This window comes from Sylvia atricapilla, chromosome 1 (genome assembly GCF_009819655.1).
Source record: "Sylvia atricapilla isolate bSylAtr1 chromosome 1, bSylAtr1.pri, whole genome shotgun sequence".
In the NCBI taxonomy this organism is placed as follows: domain Eukaryota; kingdom Metazoa; phylum Chordata; class Aves; order Passeriformes; family Sylviidae; genus Sylvia; species Sylvia atricapilla.
In genome coordinates, this window is record NC_089140.1 from 24,643,255 (window position 1) to 24,662,250 (window position 18,996).

At 37.6% G+C, this 18,996-nt stretch overlaps 1 protein-coding gene across 2 annotated transcripts in view; it reads left to right on the forward strand.

Annotated features, from left to right (window-relative positions):
• The window catches only part of PPP1R9A (protein phosphatase 1 regulatory subunit 9A), a 130,273-nt gene that overhangs the window by 103,783 nt on the left and 7,494 nt on the right, over nt 1-18,996 (forward strand). Inside the window, exons 8-16 of one of the 2 annotated variants that reach the window (XM_066317509.1) lie at nt 1,760-1,813; nt 3,603-3,832; nt 5,214-5,310; nt 5,442-5,613; nt 9,474-9,631; nt 10,198-10,498; nt 14,560-14,647; nt 14,740-14,817; nt 18,061-18,259. In XM_066317509.1, coding sequence (XP_066173606.1) covers nt 1,760-1,813; nt 3,603-3,832; nt 5,214-5,310; nt 5,442-5,613; nt 9,474-9,631; nt 10,198-10,498; nt 14,560-14,647; nt 14,740-14,817; nt 18,061-18,259 — 1,377 coding nt within the window. The remainder of the gene's footprint in view (nt 1-1,759; nt 1,814-3,602; nt 3,833-5,213; nt 5,311-5,441; nt 5,614-9,473; nt 9,632-10,197; nt 10,499-14,559; nt 14,648-14,739; nt 14,818-18,060; nt 18,260-18,996) is intronic. The other variant, XM_066317518.1, reaches the window with a different exon arrangement.

Below are 18,996 nucleotides of genomic sequence, written 5' to 3' on the forward strand. Positions count from 1 at the left end.
AGTGCCTGGTTTCATTTGAAATGAAATCTTACATTTGCTCTCACGTGAAGCTCATGAAGAGTTGTAACACTTTTCAGTGCAAAGTCAAAAAGTGAGCATAAGTAATAGATGATCATGGGGAAGTCTCCTCCGGAGACTGTGACCATGAAATAAGTGTTGGAGAGAAGATTCCTAAATGGAACCGGTGAATCAGTGTCTCTTTTATTCTGTCCAGCATAAATTGAGAAATTCTCCACCTTAAAGGACTAGATTTATTCAGTAGATTAGTTAAGGCTGATTTGCAAACCAAACTGTATCTGAGAGTGTGCATTTCCTATGTCACAAGAAGGGGCATTCAAAGGGAATTTCTAAATTAGCTTAGAATTTTTCAGATATACTTGTACTGGTCAGCTGAGTAATAGCTCCTTTTACTTAGAAAATTATTCCTGTCTTCCGGAAGAACTTCTCCTTTGATTAATTTCCGCATTTTCTTGCTAGCAGGTAGTTCTTTAAGAATGTAACCATTGCTTCATCAGAGATGTTAGTTTCTGGTTCAGTACAATGACCTCATATACTCTGTTAGCTCAACATAAACTATTCCCAAAAGCTCATGTTTGTCTTGTAAGAGAAGTAACCTGCATGTAAAACATGCTTTTCTGTAACTATTCCTTCCATTCATAAATAATGGACGATGCCTTATCTCTAGCTGGCTCAGGCTGTAATTAACTTTTTGCCCTTGCTCTCAGCTCCAAGTCACTGATTGAGTGTAAGATTTTGGGGCCTGTCAGTAGTTTGTCCATGCTGCCTGCTTTAAATAGTACAGCGGCAGGGATTGGGGTGCAGGCCAGTATTAGGTTCATGTGTGTGATCATTTCCCTTTGGCTTAGGGTTATGCTGTTGAAGCTGTGGCTCAGTTTGTACTTCAAAGCATTCCTGGAGCCTGTGAATAGCAGACCTTTTTAGTAAAACTAAAGGTGTTTCAGGACATGGCCTAATACATTCAGAGTAGTGACTGTTCCCAGGAACAGACTAGTGTTGGTTAGTATGGAAGAAATCCCACAGCAGGTGTGCAGGTAGATGCCAGGTCCTCCACACCAACCCTTTCCCTGTACAGATCCCCTCTTGTTGTGGCTGCTTGGTGATGTAACTACAAACTTTAGCACACTGCCTGGGCTGTTAATCTGCTTGCAATCGCTTTGTTGCTTGAATGCTGTTGCTGTTATTTACAGTTTCCCTGTGTAACTGCTCTCAATTGAGATTAGCTGGCTTGAGCAGAGTAACTGCAGCTATTGGTGAAGGATAGCATCAATTTACCTTTCTTCTTGCATGAAATAAATGTGTGGAATCTTCCCTCAAGGTTTTCCTGACTTCTTGAGTTGTTAAATCACTTATTTCCATATTTGCTTATTTGTAATGTGCCTGCTTTAATCAGTGCAGTGGGACTGTCAGCACTGGGATGTATTTCACATTCATATCAGAGGAGAGCAAAGCCCAGCAGGATAACATCTATTTTTTTTAAACATAAGACATTTGGTTTTGCTAAACAGATTGGATGTTCTGATTTGAAATTATGAGTGGTTAAACGGCATCCTATCTTTAATTAGGTTGCACAGACTGAGTCATTTTGCAAGCTAGACATTTTAATTTACAATCTACTGCACTGCAGCACTCTTCGGGGCCTTCTGCTATGTAATAAGGTATTCAACTTGCAGCACAGGCTTTAAAAATACCAGAGTACTCTCTGTGACTTCACTTGTTTATTTTATATTTTCAATTCTAGTTGCAAATCAAACATGCAGTTACAGAAGCTGAAATTCAGAAGCTGAAGACAAAGGTAAGAATTCTTTTCTTCATGCAAAATCAGATCTGAAGACATATCTTTATGTGGGTGGAGAAGTCAACATCCTTATTAAAGGCTGATTAAGAAGCACAGTGGCTCAGCTAAATCTTCTCTTGGTGTATATTCTTTATTCCAAGTTTCAAGTAAAAATCTTAAGTGCTGCTATTACAAGAAAGTGCCAACTTTTGTAGCTTCAATTTGACATATGTTTTAAGGGGTATCATAATGACTAAATGGCAGATTGCTAGTTTTAAAATTCTGATGCATTTTTCAGGTTTTAAAATTATATTTGGATTGAATATTCAAGTTGAAGTTAGTAGGTTTTATATTTATCAGTGATGTTAAAGTATCCCTATGCTACTTTCCATTATCGACATTTTTAAAAGAACTGATTTCTTTAAAGTTATTTAATAGAAATTATTTTTTATACAGAAGAAAAGGTGTTTCATATTATTGCAGTTCTCTTTAAAAGATAGTCTAGGAAGGAAACATATTATCAGTTTAAAAGAAAACATCTCATAATCAGTTGCTAGTTAATAAATTAAATTTGCCATAGCAATAAAAAAGAATTGGATTTTCTTGTACTAGGGTAACCTTTATGGGAACCTAACTAATTATTCAGTTGTTCAGCAATAGTAGGTTTTATAATGACATCCTTCTCTTTGAGTCTGAGTACATTATAAAGGAAATAAAAATAAGAAAAAGAGAAAATTGAAATTCAGAAAAAAGATTTTAGATTATTATTTCTTTACAGCAGCATTTGCACTCACTGTGTATTTTGCATAGTGTTTATCAAATCTGCATAAGTGACTGCTAAAATAAATTAGAGTGCAACTGTTTTCTGTAAGGACAATTTTTGTTGTCCTTTCTCAGTCTAGAAAGTCAAAAACCTTCCTCTGCTTTCCAGTTCCAATCTAGCAATTGGAGCCACAGAGTCGATCCCTTGGGATTGTGCCGAGGCCCATTGACTTGATGGCATCAATGTGTGGGTGTATACATTCATCTGTGCAAATCCATTTGCAAAATCAGAATTAATATGCCTTTTAATGTTGGACCTTTTTACCTCATCCTTTTAATAGAGCTGAAGAAAATGTGTCTAATTTAGGTATATTACTAATAAAACTACAAACAAGTTAATTCTTTTGATGTGTATCATCCATGATGCTAGCAGAACTGCCTAGAGCAAATTAAAAACTCTTGATAAATAAGCAGGGATGTTAAGGCATTTTTTGTTCACTAAATCCTAGGAGCTAAATCACACAAGATGCTGTATAACCATACCCTTATCCAGCAGCAAACACTGGAACCTGCAGGTAGCTTCAGTTAGGAAATGAGAACCATAACATAAAAAAACCCCAAATTCCTCCTTCCCAAAATAAGAAATGGCATTATTTTCTGAAAGTGTGTGAATGCTTTATAGCACCTGAGTCACATGCACAAAGCAAAATACATCCCATGTATTGGCTGATTAACCCTGCAGTTTGCCTGAGTACTCCACTATTGACATTTTTAAATGTCAGTCAGTCAGATAGGTTAGTATAGCCCAGAGAAACACAGAGGCTGAACTGGAACACAGCAAAAACTGTGCTTGGTTTTATGAGAAAGAATAATACATGTATCAGCCTGTTTTCTTTGTCCTGGAACACACTTCCCACTGCAAGCATATTACTGCTGTAGTTACTGATTTACTGATTCTCTCTCTTTGCATTGTTTGAATTAATCCTAAAGTATTAGGCTGCACTTTGCAGCTTTTTATGGACTGCATCTCCACTCCTTTTTTCAGCTGCAGGCTGCCGAGAATGAGAAGGTGAGGTGGGAATTGGAGAAGACCCAACTCCAGCAGAACATTGAGGAGAATAAGGAAAGGATGATGAAATTAGAGAGTTATTGGATTGAGGCACAAACCCTGTGTCACACAGTGAATGAGCACCTCAAGGAGACACAAACCCAGTATCAGGCTCTGGAGAAGAAATATAACAAGGCAAAGAAATTAATCAAGGATTTTCAGCAAAAGTAAGCAGCTACACCAGGCTCACCAAATGACTTAGTGGTCAGGTAGAAAACATGTATGTGATGTATTTTGAAATATGAAACCCACTGTTAAACACCTGTAAGGTAAACACTATTTTCCACTTTTTTATTCATGAAAGGTATGGACTCTTTATTATGGAAAGATGGTAGTATTCAAGCTGTATTCATACTGTACCTAAATAAAGACTTAGTCTGTAATATTCCAGATTGGTATGTTTCAGAATTAGGAGATAGCTTGATGTAATTGCAAACTAAGAGTAATCACTGTAAAGCATTTGATTAGTAAAGTTTGCAGCAATTTATATGGGTATTGTATCAGCTGGATTCATTCCTGCTGTGTAGTAATGTAACATCAAAAAGAATATTGTTTTGTTGCATTTTACATTTTATTTTTCTTCTTCTTGTAGATGCCAAGAATGTTTGAGCTGAGTTGAGCTAACTGATGATTTCCTGGCCCCCTCTGTTTCATGTGGTCCCCTTTCCCTGATGGCTAGCAAGAATAATAACATCTTACATTTCTATAACAGCTTCTATTCCCTAAATTACTTTTTTTTTTTTTTTTTTGGCAGCAGCTTTTTTCATTTTTTGCTGAAATATACTTATTTGAAGAGGAAAACTCAAAGACATACAGTCATGTCAAGTGATAATTGGGATTGCAGAAATGAATAACCCGTCCCATTAAAAAGGGGGTTAGATTGTCAAAATATCAGTACCTATCTTGGAATTTTGTGACTGTTCCAGAACTAGTTTGCATCTTGTGCGCTTTCTATCAAAAATTTCTTCAATATTCAAAATAAAAAGAGAAAGGACAAGTCACTAGAATGAGTTTGGGTAGTTTTCTATTGACATTCTGCTTTATATTAGTAAAAGAACTAGTCAGTTGTTTTTAAATACCTCAGACTCCTTAACTGACCTAAAAGACTTCCTTTAGAAAATTCAATTTGTACCTGCAAACTTACAGGCTGTCTTTTCTGTGAAGGGGCACAGTCATACTCTGGTGAAACAGAGACTTTGCTCTATGTGCTACAGCAGAGAACAGCATAAACTAAGCTGTTGTTTTTGTTGTAAACACAGATTAGGAAAAGAAACTGGTTTAACTGTTTTGATTATTGGTAAGAACTGAGACTTTTTTTTTTTTTTTTGCCAGATAAGTTTCTCTTGCCATTTTTTTATCATTGCCTAGCATGTTCACTTGGACTAATTGCTTAGGGTTTTGTCCTGATTGCAGTTTCATAGTTCTTACTAAGTAAGAAATAAATTATTTGCTAAGGACAGATTTTTCTGATGAGTAGCAAAGCATTTTATTTTTTGTTTCACTCAGATTGCTTTGATGACAGCAAATATATATATTTTTTTCCCTAAGAGAACTTGACTTCATCAAACGCCAGGAAGCTGAACGAAAAAAAATAGAAGATTTGGAGAAAGCACACCTTGTTGAGGTTCAAGGCTTACAAGCTCGTGTAAGTAGCATTTACCCTTATATTTGAAGAATGAGACAATTCTGTCTGATATAATGGAAAAATAGCATCTCTGATGGGGAGAGTGCATTGGGGTGAATATTGTTGGTAATACTGCATTGTATTTCTTTCAGATACAAGACTTGGAAGCAGAAGTTTTCAGGCTAATGAAGCAAAATGGAAGCCAGGTTAACAATAACAACAACATTTTTGAAAGGCAGACATCTTTTGGAGAAGTTTCTAGAGGAGATCCAGTGGAAAATCTAGATACTAAGCAAGTGACCTGCCTGGATGGCTTCAGTCAAGGTTTGTTTGAACCAAACAATAACTCCTATGAATCATAAAAGTCTTAGAATGGTTTGGGTTGGAAGTAATTTGAAGATCATTTAGTTCCAATCCCCTGCCATGGGCAGGGACACCTTTCACTAGACCAGGTTGCTCAAACCTGCCTCCAACCTGGCCTGGCAAAGCTGCCTGCAACACGTCTGTGGATGGAAATGCCACAGCCTCTCTGGGCAACGTGTTCCAGTGTCTCATCCCCCTCACAGCAAAGAATTCCTCCCACATATTTAAACCTAAATGCCCCTTCTTTCAGTTTGAACCATTTCTCCTTGTCCTGTCACTACAGTTCCTGCCAAAGTTTTATTACTTATTTCTCTCTTGAAAAAAAATTCTGTACATTGTGAAATAAATTAATTTCTAGCAAGCACAGAGGTGTTTTATTGAAATTGATATTTTAGCAGTCGTTTCATGTGTGGAACTCAACAATATTCAAATCAATATGAATTCCATTTTTAACTGTGTCTATAAAAATATCTCTATAAAAAAGAGCTAGTCCTGCTGAAATGGTATTAGGTGATATGCAGACCTTATGCAATGGGTTTTCTCAAACCTTCACAGACCTTTTTTTTTCTGTAAAGTATTAATTGTAAATCTGAACCTCTGACGTTCAGAAAAGCACCTAGGATGACAAGAAAGTCTGTATTTCTGCCATAGAGACTCAGTAAATGTTATAAAACATTTAATACTTAGAAGTGCTGTTAACACAAATTCTTTCAGTAGTTTGTTTCAGGAGACGAAAGTATTTTTTTTTCACTTGACTCACAAAAATGATGCTTACATGTATTTTTGTAACAATGTCAACACACATCTGTGGCTCAATTGCTAAAATTCAGGAATTTTGACATGTAAAAAAAATACAAGAAAAATAGTAAAATTCATTCTAAAAGTTGGAAGTGCCTAGTATAGCATTAAAAATCTGCATGTCAGTGCTTCAGAATTGTTTTCCAATCAATGCATTTGCATGAAAATTTTCAAAGCTGCCTTTTTTCATTTCAAAAATGTTTTCCTGGAGAAATGTTACCAGTGTTAATTATTTCTCAGTATTAAGACTAGATAATCTCTGAATTTAAATGCCCGAGTTTAACCACATGAATACAAACTAGCTAGCAAAAATAGATAATTGTCACCGATTTTTTGAAAGCTGAAGCAGCATAGGTAGACCTTAGATTCTAGACTGCATTTGTTGTTTTAAAAATTCATTTTAAAAAATAAGGATGTCCTTACATATGCTGTAACACTCCTTGACTTCCATATATCTTTCCCAGTAAATACTATGTCAGTTTCTGAGGTCTGTGTCAGACTAACATAGTGATACTTGCTCTGCAAAGAGCCTACGTCTCTGTATCACTCTTGTTTAAACCTTTTAAGAAAAGAATTTGCCATCAACCCGTGGATGTTTGCAGAGGAGCTATAAAAGGCAGGGTGTTGTCCATGATGTTTTGGAGGTGAGTAGAGTCCCTCTGTGGTCCTATGCACACTCCCTTTATGACATTCATGCAGGTGCTCCAGTCTCTTTTCTGGTTTGTGTTTGGCAAGTACAACGCATGCTTCTTGATCAAACCTCTGCATTAGGTTCCTGGGGTAGGACTGCATGCAGACAGCCACATCCCAGAATCTTATTCAGAGGTTTGCAGGTCTGTCTTCCATCCAAAAATTAGGGTACGTAAAATACAATATTTTAATTAAAATTGCATCAAGTATATTTTTTGTTTAAGTGTGATCTGAGGAGTTTATTACATTCTTGCATGGTGGGAGACTTGAGAAGAAGCAGTGGATGCAAACCTGATGGTTACAAACCATTTGAGCATCACTGCTCCTGATGCTGCCAGTGCTGTGGCTGTGCTCAGCGTTCTGCCAGACTGCACGACTCCTCAGGCTGTAACACAACCTCACACTGAGCTGAAGGGGCTGCCAGTAACATCCGTGGAAGTTAAAAAGTGAAAATAAAAACTACTGTGGCCCACATAATTCTTCCTTTGCTTTACCAGGGAATACTAGACTACAGATTGTGTTTCCTTTACAAATATATGGTTTATTGTGAGAGTCCAGAAGTGCATTGTAGCTTTCTGGTTTAGTGATCATGAACTGTGTCTGCAGTAGACAATCAAGCTGTTTACTGGCAGGAGTCAGTGGTTTGAAATCTAAACTGATCAGTGCTGAGGCCGGCTTTGACACTCTCAGACTTTGACATCTCTGTACAAGTGCCTGTTCAAGCCACTTTGTGGCTCTACTTCCTGGGTGTCTTTTGATACCCAGGGATGCATCAGTTCGCAGAACGAGATTTAAAATTCTGTCAGCCTGTGTAATGGAAAAACAGTGGGAGTACAGGCGAGGTCTTTCCTCCTTCCCAGTTGTACTGAAATGGTTCAGATGGTAGAACGTTGGAGTCAAGTGGTTGAACGTCTGATGAAAGAAAGTCTCATTACATTGACTCTGAGAGTGAAATAAGACTTTTATGTGAAAGATTTTCCAGACTCTCCAGTGGGTTGGAAGATTAGTACAGCATCATGTGAGGCTGTGGGTTTGTGCTGGGAGGGCTGAGGGCAAGCCACTCTCTGCAGAAGAGGGAGCTGGGACTGGGGATGGCAGCACATGTGGCTGGGGCAGAGACCATCTGACAGCAGCCCAGCTCCACTGCAACAAAGCAGACCGAGATGGGGTCTGATGGGGTGGAGGAAGTGGGAAGCTCCAGGCCCAGATAGTCTCTTTCTTTAAGAAGGCCCATATGAGAACTCCTGTGAATACCATTTGCAGTCCTATGTTGATAGTTTGCACAATTTCAGCAGTGAAATGAAAAGATGTATAGAAGTGTGTACACGTGAAAGAAGAAATGCAAGCAGTTGAAGCCATGATAATGTGTAGTTATCCTGTGGAGTACTTAGGGCAGAAGAATCATTGCAAGTCAGCCAATGCTAATTATTCTGTAGTGTCATCATGTGAAGTAAATTTTAACTCTTACACATAGAAGAAATGCAAAAATATCTGTAAGATCAGATTTTAATTAATTAGTATATTCTGACTGCAATATATAGACAAGTAAATTTATCTACTGGATTATGGTTTGATTTTCACTATGAAGGTTGAAAAAATGGTTAAAACCATAAGAATCTGTTCCTTTTCTAGTAGAAAATACAAAAACACCTTTAAAAATGTTTTTAGTAATAGTCACTGCAGCTTTATAAAATGTTAAATTTTCTGTAATACTCAGATTTCATTTGAGCAGATGGTTAGTAGCTAAGACAAGTACAGCTATGTCAGTTTTAGCTGTAGAGGCAAGTCATATATGAAGTGCTCAGTATACTTTGCTCACGAGATATTCAGGAGTCTGATGTCTTTGAAGCCAGGCAAGTAAGATGGTTTCATTGTTCTGTTTTTTTATATTAAATGCTTCTCCAGTTTTCATGTATCACACAATGGTGTTTATGCCCTTGTGGAGGAGAACTCTCTGCAGGGCAAGGACATGCAACTCCTTCTGAAGAAGTCTTAAGTGGATCTACTTTCTGGGCTGGTACAACTGGGTTTGTGTGGTCATCTGTGTAACGGTGGGAATACTTAGTTGAATTCTTTAATATCTGCAGTTGATTCTTTGCTATACCCTTGCTGAATCTGTGCAGATAAACTTGTTTATTCGAATAACTTTTTCTGGGAGTACTATAGGAATTACAAAGGTACAGGCACAAGTAAAATGTGTCTTTTCTAACATGATTCTGTGATTCTGTGCAGATGAATGCACTTGCAATTTGTTTGTACAACAGTTCCTTTTCTTAGAAAATATAACGAAAGATCCTTCTGTTAAACAGTTTCAAATCCATGTTTCCATACAGATTTCAATGAAGCAGTTCCAGAAACAGAGAGACTGGACTCCAAAGCACTGAAGACTCGAGCTCAGCTCTCAGTGAAGAACAAGCGGCAGAGGCCTTCCAGAACACGGCTGTATGATAGCATCAGTTCAACTGATGGGGAGGACAGCCTGGAACGAAAGGTGAGAAGGACTCTACCTGCTCTTTCAGGATTCCTCTGGAGTGCTAGATTGCCCCTGTAAGTCATTTCATCCTCTGGCTTTATCCTTTCATTGTAGCACAGGCAGTATTTATTCCTCTGTGGCCAGTCTGCTGTGAATGTCCTTGAGTGATGTTCAAGTCCAGTCTCCTTTTGAGTCAGCAAACCTGTTTTTGTGATTCTGTTGTGTTTTAACTGGAATCCTGGTCTTTTGGATTTACATGTGCTTTATAATGCAGAGTGGTTCTTTTCATTTATGCAGGAGGTGAAATGAGCTTGAATCGTGCATTTCTCTATTTGTTAATTTGTTCTTACCACAATTGATACAATATTTGCTCATTGTTTTGTCCTAATCTGACTTCGTCTGAAAGCAAATACCAATAAACAACACTGTGTGTGGTATCAAAGGGTAATGGCCTTGAACTGCTACAGCATTTCATACAAATAGAAAGCTAAATAATGAATAAAATAATTGCATGTTCAAAGTAAATCTTGCTCTGTTTGCTTACTAAGTGGTATAACGTGCTTTATAATCTCTTATACCAACAGCCATCACACAGTTACAGTAGTCCCATGCACATTTCAAAATCACCACTGCCCTTATGCATGAGAGCATCCTCACCAGCATCAGATTCTGGTGCTTCCTCCCTCTCCCCCGTGGCTAGCAGTGCAGCAATCTCACTTGACAACCTAACTGAAAACCAAGAAGAAGAACAGCACCACAAAAGAGGTGTCCTTCCCCCGTATGCTCGGGGAGACACTCCACTGTCCTCTCCTTCAAAATCTGGGCACAGCTCTGAAGCATCTCCTTTGCATCACCCAGCTGGCAGGAATATTTTACAGGATAAAGGTATTACTGTTTCTTTTACAATAAATTGATGCATCATTTTGCTCACTTAACAGCTATCTACTTTATGAGCTTTTGTTGTGCAGTAGTACCTTAGCAACCAGAAGGTCATCATCTTGTGATTTCTTTTGTCTAACTGGAAGTCAGAAATTTTAAAATAACCTTGTATGATAGGATGAGAAAAGGACAAAGTTTAAAATGGGATAGGGAACTGCTTGCTTTCTTTTTTTTCTGGCTTTCTTGGAATTCATTGAAAAAATGAGGAAATTGCCTTTAAGAAAATAATGTCTTGTGTTTTTTTAAAAAAATCCTTTAACCTTGGTTCACCTCCATATTAGAAACATGCTTAACACAGGGCACTCACTCAAATAATGTGATTTTGGCACTGCTAGATGATTTTTTTGGAAGGCGTGGAAAGGAGTGTAAAGCTAGAACAACAGATTGTAGCTTTTAATTGCTGAGAGGGGGCAGAGTCTAGGTTTAATGAAAGGTTAGTGTCTGGAGATTTTTGATTTACAGAAAAGAAAAAAGCAATTTCTTGGGGAGATTGGGCTCATTGTTATTAATTTCAGATTCTTGAAATGTTAGATGGATAAAACAGGATGCAATTGTATGTAGCTCAGGTATATGCCTCAGATACCAGTTTATTATAAGAATTAACAATATGATATGTCACAGAGTCTGAGCTATCCTTTTCAGATGCATTTCAAAGTCAGAATTAGCATTTGACACCACTTTAGCATTCTTAGCAATGCACCTTGTATTTTCAAACTGTCGCATAAGCTAAAATACATAATAAAAAATTGCTCATAAGTGAGGGATGCAGGAGGAGGTCTAGATAGGTTCATAACAGACTTCAGCTTTGTCTGAAAAGACTTGCTACTGATATAAACCCTGGAGGTTTTTTTTTCATCTTTATACAGGCCTTTCACACAGGTTCGTAGAAGACAGTGTAATGAAACTTTACTGAATTTAGGATAGGTTTATATAATGCAAGCATTTTTACATTAATTCTGAAATTGCTAGTTGTAACTACGCTAAATTGTTAAAAGATTCTATTTAAATTCAATATTTGAGTTTTGCAAGCAAAAATAAGGGTGTGAGCATAAGATTGTGACTTTACAAACTCAACTTGAATGTGTGATTGACTTGTCAGGGAAGTCCTAAATCCTGCATTTCCAACTGATGTATGAAAAATACCTTGATAAAAAATTGCTGGAAACTTACCTTGTAGTGCAAGGAATAGGGTATTGCATTCCACCCACTGTGTCAGTCTTTCCATTTTAGGTTTGAAAAACTATCTCTGTCTAAATATTACTGTCATGTTTTCCTTCTGTGACTGTAAAATAAACAACCAGTGCTTTTGGGTGTGTCCAATTCTGCTGAGTAATGCATTAGAATTAACCAGAGCAATATAATTTCAAGTGGAAAAAATCATATTTAATAAGAGAAGAAAAGAAAGAAAAGAAACATACTAGAGCAGTTGTTTGGCAACAAGTGTAGCAGCAATGCTATTTTAAATTATTTTTAATTTGTCTGTTAAACTCATACAGCTCAGAAAATAAAGAGGCATTGCAATTTTTTTGTATTCAGGTGGAGTGTTTTAGAGATGGAAAGAGAGCTCCTCTGTGGACACACACATGGCCATGGGTTAGTCTCTCTATAGCAGAAGTGAACATTAGCAAGCTCACATTTGTCTTCTCTCTCTTATGAGATCTTGCAGTGTTGTGGGAAGCACTGAAGTGCCGTGAGATTAGTTTTAATGCAAAATGATGAGCTTATAACCACAGCTTTATCATATCTGTGTGATGAGTTTATTTTCTTCAGTTCTGCCTGGTTTGTGCAGCAGCAGCATCCTTTGATAAGATAAAGCAGCGAGGTGGCTGTGGTGGGCAGTGCTCACTGAAATGAGGCTGCTGCAAGTGCTCTGTGAGCAGGGGACCAAGGTCTGGTGTCTTCCACACCCATCAGCCTGCAGCTTTCACCTGGGGCATGGAGATGGTGGGTTAAACAGCTTCTGTGTGATTTATTATGATAAACCAGCTTTCCCTTACCTTCTCTGAAGAACTGCAAGGAGTGGGGGAAGATGCACCCATCCAGGGTGGCCAGAGTCCCCTCCTGCCCAGGCAGGGCACCTGGGCTCTGCTTCTTGGTCACTGCCATGTGCAAGCATTGAGTACTTCCTGCATGCAACTCCCTGTAGATTCAGATCCACAGTGCCACTGAAGCTGGTTTTGGGACCTGGCCTATCCATTCTCCACTATGTCCCATAGCCAGTACAAATATTTTCCTCAGCAAGTCATCATTACTTAGAGGGCCCTGGCTGGCCCCAGCTGTGTAGGAGGGGGATCATAGGAATATAAGAGCTCGAACAGAAATTTGCCATTCCAAGTAGCTGCTGTGTATTCCAGTTGATCTTTCCAGGCTATGTTTTTCTACTACAGCAGCAAAACTTCCATCTACTAAATGCTTTAATTATTTGCCCAACATAAAACCACTGTACTTTATAATTTCTTGACTTTCATTGAGAAGTTTCTCAAAAAAAAAAAAAACCCTTTCCCTGAAGCCCCACTTGCCTGTGAATAGCTAGTGTTAAAATAAATGTTGCAAGTTTTAATTCTTGTGACAATTTTGGCAGTGGTTAAATGAGAAGTGTGCATTAAGGGTGAAAGAGGAAATGTAAGAGGAAACAGGAAAGAAGTATGCACAGTGTAGAGTTGATGCAGAGTGTGCATTTACCTAAAGTTCTCCTCTACCTCCTTGGGGAATGAAATTCTTCTTTGGAGGCTTCATCTTGCTCTTGTCATTCTTTTCATTGCTTCCTTTTGTTTGCATTTTTGGAATGAGATTGCTTGTTGTTCTTTTTTAGAACAAAATTATCCTTTTTAACATAAGGACTTGTGTTGGTGGAAATAGTATGGTTTTTAGTGTGGGTATTGCAAAATGCTTATTTTCCTACTTTTCAAAGGATTTAAGAACCAGTTAATTGCACATTTAATTCTTTGCTCAGATGAAAACTTGGGCAGATATTATCTACAAATCAATGCACAAAGTTCTGTACACACAGTTGACTGTCCTGTGATACGGCTGTGGTACTTTTGGTTAAATTTGAGTGTTCAATTTAAGTCAGCAACAGTAGGAGAAATCCACAAACCAAGCAGTGTTTCCAGTTAAAAGCTGTGTATGTCTGAGGTCATGTTTGCAAAAGCCACCAAACCACAAGTGACATGAATGACTGACCTTCATTTGCTTCCTCTACGGTATTCAGGAACACTCTTTATGGTCAAGTGTCACTGTGTCTGAATTTTTAAACTACTGTGTGTTTTCTTTTAGCTTCCATATAGATTTCACAGGATGTTTGCCAGACTCAGATTCATTGTTTTGGCTTTATAGGTTCTGCAGCCTGTTTCCTCTTTAGGATTTAATAGCATTTGTAGAAGAGATCAAAAATTGATAGATGCCTCAGGGCAAATTTATTAACGAAGCTACTTTTAGGTTGTGAGGGAGGTTGTTGTTTGTTTTTTAAATCAGAATGGTTAGATTTTAGGTTACGTGTTCAGTTTAACAAAGATGTTCAGGCTAAACTGATTAACTATTTCATAGCATGTCCATCAGAAAGGTACCCTTGGCTCCAAAACTGAAAACGAATTTTAGTAGTAATTTTAGAAGTAAAGCATACATACCAAATTATTTCTGTGAAAAAATAAATGTAAGCAAAATAGTGCTGAGTTTAAAAATTGATTCGTTGCAATGTCTACCTATAAATACTTTATTTAATTACATATATTTGTTCAATTTATTACATATTCATTAAAACTCAATATTAACTTAAGATTTTCTTTAATTAAAATAAGATTTTTGTGTATTTTTGAATTCTGAAATGATTTATTTTTATTCCTGTTCACACCATCTTCCTAAAAATGAGAATTCCCCTAATTAAATTGTGTACTCACACACGTACATGTTTGGCTATCTAATTACAAAAAGATACACAAAGTGTTCTGGATGGAAAGTACCAATTAAAATTAATAATGTACATTCTTCCATGTACAAATGTGTCCTAGATGGTGCCACAAGTGCTCAGGCAGCAAGAGCAGCTAGCCCTACTATAGGGCATACAGAAAAACTAAAGCGAAAACTTGCAGATCTTGGGTAAGCATTTTGTTATTTAAAATACTTCTTCATTAAAAGGATTGAAAGTAAAATTTCAAAGATGTTTCCTGATATTTTTAATATTCTTATAGGGCTCCCTTGAGAAGGAGTTCAAGCAAGGGCAAGAAGCGGAAAGAGAAAGAAGCTATTAGGGTGACCTGTGGCAGTAGGTATGGGCAAGAGATGGAGGATGCGAGAAACTGTGTGCCAGTAACATTGGAAAAACCTAATCATCCTAGCAGATGGAATATTAACAGTCCACTGACTTCATAAATAAGTGTTAAGCTTCGAAGATAACCTGAGCTTACAAACCTAGATTCCTTGGCTCACAAAAGACTAACATATAATCTAAAGATACTTGGAGGTTTGTAATGTCATAGAATCATAGAATTTCTCAATCTGGCAGTGAGTCACAAGGATCATCAAGTCCAACTTGATCACTGCTGCTGTTGTGTCCACTAATGGTATTTGCAGAAATAGATTTTCAGAGCAGCCCTACAGGATACACCCAGTCAGTTAATAATATCCATGAACCAGAAACCTTGACACAATTCCACTTTTTTTTAAGCCCCCGGAGTGAGGTTGAGCAGCAGCTGTTCACTGCAGCTTTGCAGCACCCACACTAGGAGTGCTTTCAGAAGGTTGTTTTTTTTTTTTTTCTGAAGATAAACATCTTAAATTGAAAAATAGGAAAAATGCTGACTGCATGTCACATCAACAACTTCAGGCAAGGAATTGTGAATTCCTTGTGAGATCTGATGAGACAACATTCCCAGCATCAGGATTCTGAATAAATAAGTGAATGTTCACAGTGACAGGAGGCAATCTTCTCTGAAAAAGTTAGTGTAGACTTTTACTGAAGGCCTCTCCTTACATACCTGTGAGTCTGATGAGATCACAGCATAATGCCTGGTTCCAGGTATGAAAGACAAAGTCAGGAGGGCTAAGCAAACTTAGTATGTTCCAAAAGTGTAGAAAGGACATAGCAACTCAAAGGCTCTCCACATAAAACAATGCAAAAGACCTACCTGATAAAAGAGCTATTGGAAGAATGCAAAGTTGGAATGCTATTCAAAAAAACCATTGTGGTGGAAAATCAGTAAATTCATTGTGCAGTTCTACTGATAGTCTGATGTATGGAGACCCAGTGACAAGTACATTCTGTAACTCCATAAAATCAGAAAAGCAAAAGAAACCTTCCTTACTCCCTGAGGCACACTGTGCTGAAGTGCAGTGTTCTGTCTTAGCATACATTTTTACATTTGTATTCTGCAAATATCTGGCAGTATCTTCAGTGATCTTAGGCAGCAGTCATCACCTCTCTGCGGGTGTCAGAAAGCCTGTCCCAGTGCGTCTGCTCGCAGCTGACATGGAGTCAGTGATATACCCACTGCTGGGTTTCCCTAGTGACAGGGAGAGCTTTCTTAAAGCCAAATCTCTGCACTTCATGTGGCTGAGTGGCAGCTAGTGCCCTTAGCAGGGAGTTAGACATCATGCAGCACTTAGATACCAAGCCATAGGGTGGGGGAAATGAATATATAGTTGTTTGTAAGAACTTGAATGACCCTCATGCCAACACAGGATGTTGCAGATGTTTGTGAGATCTCACAGGTGTCTTCCTTAGAGAGAGCAGATCTCAGTGTAGAGATCAGTTGCTTATTAGTCTGTGTGGTAAATCAGTTCTTTGTGTTGTCTTTCAATATTTCTTTAATACAGTTCCATATCCCAGTTACAGTTACTAAAAGTAGAGTTTAATACTGCTTTCAAAGTTGAAATTTGTGAGCATTTGTCATTCTTACTCAACCTCTGCTAACTGGAGTGTAACTGGTTCAGCCTAACTTTTTAAACAGCCATTGCCACTTCTTTTGTTAATAATTCCGAAGAACTTGCCTCAGAAGAAATTTTCTCTCTACAAGTCCAAAGCTGTATAAGCTCTTTCAAAGAAGGAAGATGATGAAAAGACAACACCGTGTTACAATTATATCCATTACAGCAACTGATTGATGTAGAATTAATCATGTTGTCAGATGAGTGTTGCATGCATTATTTTGCCATTTCCAGAAAGTAGCACTCAGGATGTGTAAATAAAATCCCAAATTATTTCCTGAAACTACCACTCATGCTACAGGTATAAAAAATGCCCCATTTAAGTAAGGAGCATCTGTTTCCCTGCCTGAAGTTAGGTGATTTGGGCAACAACATTTGTGTTTACTTTCTATGTTCAAGCAAGATCAGAGGATGAGAGGGAAGTAAATGACTGGGTCAGATAGACCCAGTCAGATAGAAAGGTCAGATCCACCTTTCTTTAGTTGCTAAATGGAGTAGGATTATCCTTCTGCTTCCATAGGTGGGTGTCCTTTGACAGCCTCCCTTTCATCCATACAGAAAAGAGGTTTCACAAAATAAGTGGTCTAGTGATTATGTTAATAATGATTTAGAATGTGTCCAGAAGGTAGATGTTGAGGGAGATTTACCTGTGCCCCATTTACACGTGGCTGCTAGGAGCAGTGGTATGTTAATGCTCTGAAACAGTAATATATATATAATATATATATATAACAGTAATATGTATATTATATATATTATATATAACAGTAATATAAATATTATATCAATTATATATATATGTAAATGATATGATTCTATGACATATGCATGAATTCTTGGGAACAGACACTTCTGTAGCAATTTTTAATTTACATACTGCACTAATGATATATTTAGGAAATAAAATTTAGGCATTCTTATTTATAAAAGTTACCTTTGCTTTGATTACTGCAAAGAAGAGAGAATCTGATGAAGTCCCATAGATGTTTCTTTCATTTTTCTAAATCAATAAAAATATATTAAAATATCAATATTTTTAATATTTGATCAATTTAAAAGCAAGATAATAGGACTTCAAGTGTATGTAGCTGTTGTAACAAAGGAACACCTCCATAGATGGATACAGATGCATCTGATTCATTCTGCCTGTGCTCAAAATCCAAGTTAGATCTTCTCTGAGAACCAGGGCCCACTTGGGTCAGTGCTGAGTCTAATGATTATTAAATCATTAGATAATCATGCCGAGATACCACTGGGACTCAGAAATGCACAAACACAATGTGTGGCGTCTTCACAGGAGCTGGTTCTCCTCTGAATGGTGGGAGTATAGGCATTTTCAGCTGGCATCTGTCTCCATTTGCTGGATGTGTGTTGTCTTAAGAAAGCTTGAGTTAGAAAATAATCAAAAGAACATACTTTTTCTTTTGCTGGAAGAGAGATTTGAGGCATGTCCCTACCAGGTGCATGCCACTCCGTTAGTCACAGCTACAGGGAATGTCACTCTTTACAGTTAACTGCCTCTGCGGCATTTTGTTTCCCCTTCTTTTATAATCTAATGCATATTCCTGCTCCTTTCTCTTAAACAGGACTGTCAGAGAGCTGCTACAGAAATCAGCAAACACTAAATCTTTAGCAGAGCGATCCTCCTCTCTCCCACACTGTGTACCATTCACATGGTATGGAGAGAGCGGCAAGGGATCCAATTCTTCCAGCAACCTGCCGTCGCCTACCAGCTCTACTGAACCCTCCTCTGAAAATTTAAGCCCAGCTAAAAAAGGGTCAAAGGTAGAAAATAAAAACTACCTTATTCCCACTGTGTTGAGTAGCATAATTGGCTTTGTGATTCTGGAAAAAAGAACAGGCCAATATGTGACTACTACAATAAACAGTGCATGGTGTTCATTGTACGGTAGCAGCCCATCCGAACAGAACATCTCTGTCATTGTACCATTCCCTGTTCTACCTTTTTTACACTGTCTTAATGTACATTATTCCAGTAAACTAACTGTGGTGTGATGTACCGTAACAAAAGCAAGTGATGCCAGTGGAAATTAGCATTTGGATCCACTGAACAAATGCTAGATTTGTGTATTCAGTTATAGATTTTTTTCTTCATTTCAGGACTGGTAGTGGGAATACCCATGTTCAAATGAGGTGTTTGCAAGTGAAGAAATGCTGTATGCTGTCAGTCATCTTTTTTCCCTCCAGTAATGAAATCTGTTTGTCATGCATGCTGGATGTTGGATTTAATTCTCTGTATGAAGATGCTTGAACTGTAAATATGAACTATTGCAATTTAATACATCTATGTGATTCCTTTCTATGTGCATGAATGTTTCAGCATGACAATTCCTTAAATAACCCTTATTTATAGCAATATACTTCGCTTTTTCATGTTTGTTTCCACTTCTGGAAAATATTTCTTTGCCTGTAACTTCTTATGACTTACAGCAGTTGATTTTTTTATATTGGTCTGATAAAAAGAAGCAGATGTGGTTCTCAACTTTGTATGGGAATATGAA